Source organism: Penaeus chinensis, chromosome 17 (assembly GCF_019202785.1).
Source record: "Penaeus chinensis breed Huanghai No. 1 chromosome 17, ASM1920278v2, whole genome shotgun sequence".
NCBI lineage: Eukaryota > Metazoa > Arthropoda > Malacostraca > Decapoda > Penaeidae > Penaeus > Penaeus chinensis.
Genome location: NC_061835.1, coordinates 1,189,311 through 1,196,032, shown reverse-complemented (window position 1 = coordinate 1,196,032; position 6,722 = coordinate 1,189,311). Strand labels below are relative to the sequence as shown.

General features: G+C 41.6%; 1 protein-coding gene across 1 annotated transcript; it reads right to left on the bottom strand.

Annotated features, from left to right (window-relative positions):
- Positions 1-252: 252 nt before the first annotated feature.
- LOC125033924 (involucrin-like) lies at positions 253-6,196 on the bottom strand. The gene is made up of 4 exons (XM_047625503.1): positions 6,098-6,196; positions 4,867-5,427; positions 4,160-4,297; positions 253-2,935 (listed from the first exon to the last, which is right to left on the bottom strand). Exons 1-4 carry the CDS (start codon positions 6,110-6,112, stop codon positions 494-496), a joined length of 3,156 nt encoding a protein of 1,051 aa, XP_047481459.1. The 5' UTR covers positions 6,113-6,196; the 3' UTR covers positions 253-493.
- Positions 6,197-6,722: the final 526 nt, after the last annotated feature.

Here is a 6,722-nt window from a genome sequence, read left to right as displayed (position 1 = left end):
GGAGTAACATGAACAGAAACCTTTCTCTGATGCAATCTCGCAGCATTTTTCAATGATTATATATGTATCTAAGAATGTGTATTACTTTATAATGTCAGTATGACCAGTCTACGAGATTTAACAGTTGCAGTGAATGCCAATCGACTAAAATCCCTTTTAAAAGTTATACCTCGAATATATACATTTTCTGTGACTCTGAAGTGCAAAGTCATCGTTTTCTTTATTATCAAAGGGAAACACAAGAGATAGATATTCTGTTGATTTTTTATTATTGCAATAACTTTACGATAATTCTACATACAATATAATATATATACACACAATATCCAACACAGACAGAGACATTCACTTCAATATCCAGTTAAATACTCTACAAAACAGAACAACACAGAAACAGCAGAATGGTTATAATTTGGCAACATTGAAGACGATCGACGTATCTAAGGCCGAAAGGACAGAGAGAGGAACGTGGCAACATATAACGTAATATTGTTCATTTGCAATCCGAGGAACTGTCTTGTTTCCTTGCTCTCGAATTCTGGTATCGATTCGCGTCGCTTCTTTGGCCTTGGTATTGGGCTTCGATGTTTCTAGGAGCTGAGTAGTGGGTATTGACTACCGGAGGGAGATGGTACGGCTTCCCAGCGTCTTGTGGTGGTTGATATTGGTTGCCTATGTCCTGTGGTGGTTGGTATTGGTTGCCAACTTCCTGTGGTGGTTGGAAGTGGTTGCCAACTTCCTGTGGAGGCTGATACTGGTTGCCAACTTCCTGTGGTGGCCGGTATTGGTTACCAACTTCCTGTGGTGGTTGGTATTGGTTGCCAACTTCCTGTGGTGGTTGATATTGGTTGCCAATTTCCTGTGGAGGCTGGTATTGGTTACCAACTTCCTGTGGTGGCTGGTATTGGTTACCAACTTCCTCTGGTGGTTGGTATTGGTTGCCAACTTCCTGTGGTGGCCGGTATTGGTTATCAATATCCTGTGGTGGTTGATATTGGTTGCCAACTTCCTGTGGTGGTTGATATTGGTTGCCAACTTCCTGTGGTGGTTGATATTGGTTGCCAATTTCCTGTGGAGGCTGGTATTGGTTACCAACTTCCTGTGGTGGCTGGTATTGGTTACCAACTTTCTGTGGTGGTTGGTATTGGTTGCCAACTTCCTGTGGTGGTTGGTATTGGTTGCCAACTTCCTGTGGTGGTTGGTACTGGTTGCCAACTTCCTGTGGAGGCTGATATTGGTTACCAACTTCCTGTGGTGGTTGGTATTGGTTGCCAACTTCCTGTGGTGGTTGGTACTGGTTGCCAACTTCCTGTGGAGGCTGATATTGGTTACCAACTTCCTGTGGTGGTTGGTATTGGTTGCCAACTTCCTGTGGTGGTTGGTATTGGTTGCCAACTTCCTGTGGTGGTTGGTATTGGTTGCCAACTTCCTGTGGAGGCTGATATTGGTTGCCAACTTCCTGTGGTGGTTGGTATTGGTTGCCAACTTCCTGTGGTGGTTGGTATTGGTTGCCAACTTCCTGTGGTGGTTGGTATTGGTTGCTAACTTCCTGTGGTGGCTGGTATTGGTTACCTATGTCTTGTGGTGGCTGGTACTGGTTGCCAACTTCTTGTGGTGGTTGGTATTGGTTTCCAACTTCTTGTGGTGGTTGGTATTGGTTTCCAACTTCTTGTGGTGGTTGGTATTGGTTTCCAACTTCTTGTGGTGGTTGGTATTGGTTTCCAACTTCTTGTGGTGGTTGGTATTGGTTGCCAACTTCTTGTGGTGGCTGGTACTGGTTGCCAACTTCTTGTGGTGGTTGGTATTGGTTGCCAACTTCTTGTGGTGGTTGGTATTGGTTGCCAACTTCCTGTGGTGGTTGGTATTGGTTGCCAACTTCCTGTGGAGGCTGATACTGGTTGCCAACTTCCTGTGGTGGACGGTACTGGTTACCAACTTCCTGTGGAGGCTGATACTGGTTGCCAACTTCCTGTGGTGGACGGTACTGGTTACCAACTTCCTGTGGAGGCTGATACTGGTTGCCAACTTCTTGTGGTGGTTGGTATTGGTTGCCAACTTCTTGTGGTAGCTGGTACTGGTTACCAACTTCCTGTGGTGGACGGTACTGGTTACCAACTTCCTGTGGTGGACGGTACTGGTTACCAACTTCCTGTGGTGGCTGATATTGGTTGCCAACCTGTTGTGGTGGTTGGTATTGGTTGCCAACTTCTTGTGGTGGTTGGTATTGGTTGCCAACTTCCTGTGGTGGTTGGTATTGGTTGCCAACTTCTTGTGGTGGTTGGTATTGGTTGCCAATATCCAGTGGTGGTTGATTTTGGTTGCCAATGTCCTTTGGTGGTTGATTCTTGTTGCCAACGTCTTGGGGCGGTTGGTATTGGTTGCTATCTCCCTGTGGTGGCCGGTGCTGATTCCCACTGACTTTGGGGGGTTGGTATTGGTTTCCAGCATTTTGCGAAGACTGCAATTTGTTGCCCAAGTCTTTTGAAGGTTTAAGCTTGGTAATGGTAGACTTGGGAGGCTGACTTCCGGTATTTTGTGGAGGCTGGTACTGGTTGCCAATGTCTTTAGGAGGTTGGTTTCGGTTGCCTCCTCTTTTGGGTGCCTGATACCGATTGCTACCACCCGCTGAAAGTTGGGTTGGGCTGTTGACTCCCGAAGGTTTCTGGAACTTGATGTTATTATTACTTGAAGGAGGTTGGTTCTTGTTGTTGGTACTTCCCACCGGTGGCTGGTACTGGTTGATATTACTCGGTCTCGTTTGGATTTGGTTGCTGCTTCCAGTCGGCAACCTGAACCGATTTCCCCCGTTAACTGGTGCTTGGTACGAACCGCTTGAACCGCCCGAGCCCCCTGTAGGCCTACCTCCAGGCTTCTCATCGTTGTACTCGACTTCAGACATGTATCCCTTAGTGTGGTCCGCTTCGTAGTTAACGGTCTGGAAGGGAGGTTAGTTTGAAAGGTGTTGCGTTATCATATACTAACATGCATATCTATCCACGTGAGAGAATTTTGAAAATGGAAGATTAGTTTTTTTTTTCAGGCATTAAATTATTATGCGCTAATATACAGATCTACTTATATTCTTATAAAAGATAATTTAAAATAATGGAATGTTAGGTTTCAAGAACATACTGATTTATTCATATGATAGAATCTTGAACATAGTTTGTGAAATAAATCATTAAAAAATGCATAAATTACCATGAATTATTACCATGAAAGAGGGCTGCTGACGTGATTATGTGTTATTTTCCCCAGAATTTGGGATAAGACAATACATTTTAGAATATAATCCATCCTATTCTTTGGAAAAGTAGATTAGAATGGAAATAATATTATTAATATTAAAATAATATTACTTGGCGTCTCCCAGTGGCTAGGGCAAAGTCAACATCAAGGTAACTGATTAGGAATTTGATATTGATCACTGTTATTTATTTATTTATGTTTCCTGTAAAGAGATATTTATGCATCTTACACAAACGTTATGTGTATGTCGATGTACTCGTACCAAACACACACACATGTTTGGATGTGCGCGGGAACGAGTGCGCATGTGTGTGCGTGTGTGTATAAGAGACATGCTCTCTATGCATTAAACACAATCCACGCGCTTCAGTGGACTTCAATGAAAACATCAGATTATATATATATATATATATATATATATATATATATATATATATATTTATTTATTTATATATATATATATACACACACACATATATATACACATTCATATATACATATCTATCTGTCTATCTATCCATCTATCTATCTATCTACATATATATGTGCGTGTGTGTGTGTGTGTGTGTGTGTGTGTGTGTGTGTGTGTGTGTGTGTTTGTGTGTGTTGTGTGTTGTGTGTTGTGTGTGCGTGTGCGTGTACAATATATAATATACATGCATATCTTGTATATACAAAATATATCATATGTATAATATATTATATAAACGTATTACACACACACACATACCTATATACATATATGCGTACATATACATGTATATAGATAGATAGATATAGATATATGTATATATATATTTATATATACATATGAATAATCTGCTGTTAGCATTAATTGTATATATATCGCGTTTAGATCAATACAACGAAAAATAGAAAACCAACACCTAGCACTGCAGCACCCACGTACCTGCCGGCGCCCGTCGGGCAGCAGGACGTAGTACTGGCCGGTGACCACGCTCCCGTCGCTCGCCTCCTCGTGGCCGAAGTCGGCTCCGCGCTCGGGGTCCAGCACGGAGTACGAGAAGGAGTACGGAGTCGCGGGTTCCTGCAGCGCAAGAGACGGAAGGGTGAGAACGAAGCGCATTTCGGTTTGGCAAGTGGTGGCGGTGCTCTGAGCGTCGCCGCAGCCCCATCTCTAACATAAATGTGGTTGGTGCAAATATATGCACACACACACACACACACACACACACACACATATATATATATATATATATATATATATATATATACATATATACATATATTTATATATACATATATATATATACAAATACACAATGTATATATATATGTATATATATATTATATTTGTACATATACATATACATACATACACACACACACATTTATATCTATATATCAATATCTATCCATCAATATATATATATACATATACATATACATATATATATATATATATCATGTATGTAAATATAAATACATATATATATACACACACACATAGACACACACACATGTGTGTGTGTGTGTGTGTGTGTGTGCACAAAGTGTACACGTATTCAGTTTTGTTCATATTAAATCAATTTGAACAGTTTCCCTTAAATTAAATACTGCTCCGTGACCCTTACTTGACACGTAATGGCAACGTACCTTTCCACCTTGCGCATTCTGGCCGCCCCCTGTGTGTCCATGAGGTCCATTAGAAGGCTGGGGAGAAGACCCTAAGCCTGAGTTATGCTGAGGTCGGCCTTGACCCCGTCTGTTGGGAAGTAACGAACGCTTTCGAGGAGCTGGGTCCTCTCGCCGGGGCAGAGCACGACCTTGTGGTGCACGCAGTGACTGAGGTTGAGTCGATTCATCTAGCGAGGCGTTGTGACCCGAGGGCGCTGACGAAGGCTTTGGCCTCTGAGCGGTGGGTTCCGTCGATGCAGAGGGCTGTGCCGTGGGCTGTTGCTGCTGAGTTGGTTCCTCTGACTGATGAGTGCTGTTCTTCGACTGCCCGGGAGGAACGTCTTCGGTCTTCTTCGGTGGCTGGGTAGGACTGCTTGCCGGCGTCTGTGTCAGTCCCTGTGTCGTTGTATCTAAAGGCGTCGGGGTTGACTGCAAGGTCTTCGTGGAATTCGTCTGGGAAGGTTCGGTGGTGTTCACCTCAGCGGACGCCAACGCTTGAAGGACGATCACCATCAGGCAGGTCCTCACTAATGACACACGCTGGAAGGCCGATTAATAAGGTAAAACGATAAAGGTTTCTAAATAGGGAGAAAACTGTAATTGTTGTAAGCCAGTCTGTATTGTATTTGATACAATCCATTACATCTAAATTATCTGTTATGTAAAATTTCGATTTGTAACTATCTATTAATAAATATATAAGTGCATGAATATTGATGAAGTCCATATGAAAGTTAAACAAATATTTATAGTCCATAAATCACACCACAGTCCCTGTATAAACAAAGGTTAATTACAATTCAAAGTTAACAGTAGTTGTCAGAATGCTTATTGTATTCGAGCGCACTATGTACACGCGGCGAAAAGACTCTCTAATTGATTTCTATAACCATTAGACTGCAACACGACGTTTATGATTGGCGAGTGAAATTATGCACTATCATAGGTATTGTTGTCAAGTAAAAACGTCATGGTATTTGCACGAAGTTTCTAATGCAAAAATAGGTCAGAGTAACATGAGGGTGTGATGTGTCATTGTCAGTGATTTATTAGGAACGGTAAGCTCGGCAATGATACATTAACACTATTTTAGAGGCATAGTGTTAATATGACATTATCCACAATTACCAAGATGAACAATTTAATATTTTTCACAATTATTCTATAAAAAAGTTATTCCATATTCACAAAAGATTCCCCCGAAACTCACCATTGCAAGTGTCATTGCGTTGATCTCACTCTTCCTCCGTTTATAAGTCTGATCAAACAAAGTCCCAGCGAAAAATTAACTTTGGCAGGAGGAAGGGAGCTCCTCCTTGGTTGGCTTCCCGAGACAGACTGGATACCATCATTTTGAAGCGGCAATTATTTATATGCAGTGGCGCCCCCTTCCCGCCATTTCTCCCGCAGAGAATTCGAAGAAAGTAGGAGTATGTGACTTATGCACAGAGGAAAAAAGGGCCATGATAACGATATTTACAACACGGAATAGAACTGTCGTGATTTTTTTTTTTTTTACTTCTCTTTTTTTTTTTTTTTCATACGTATGTCAACCATTTACAAGACGCATTTGAAAAATACTTCAGGTACTATTGTGTTGCGAGATAGCTTTTTCAGATCGGATTACTCATACTTTTTTTTTCTAATATTTTTCATCTTTCATTTTCTTTTTTTTGTATTTATAACTTGCGGGGGGGGGGGGGGTCTGTTACATCATTTGCTCTTTCTCTCTTTCATTATTTTTGTTTTTCTCATTCGCTCAATTTTATGTTTGCCCAACTCTCCCTCTCGCTTACTTCCTGCTCGAATGTTTGTTTGTTTGTTTTTTCCTCCCA

Bases quoted from the DNA above. Each gene is read 5' to 3' on its own strand.
- LOC125033924 (XM_047625503.1), bottom strand. The intron at 4,298-4,866 runs GTACGTTGCCAT...CTTGCGCTGCAG, and splicing joins AGAATGCGCAAGGTGGAAAG to GAACCCGCGACTCCGTACTC. The intron at 2,936-4,159 runs GTACGTGGGTGC...CCTCCCTTCCAG, and splicing joins TGCCCGACGGGCGCCGGCAG to ACCGTTAACTACGAAGCGGA.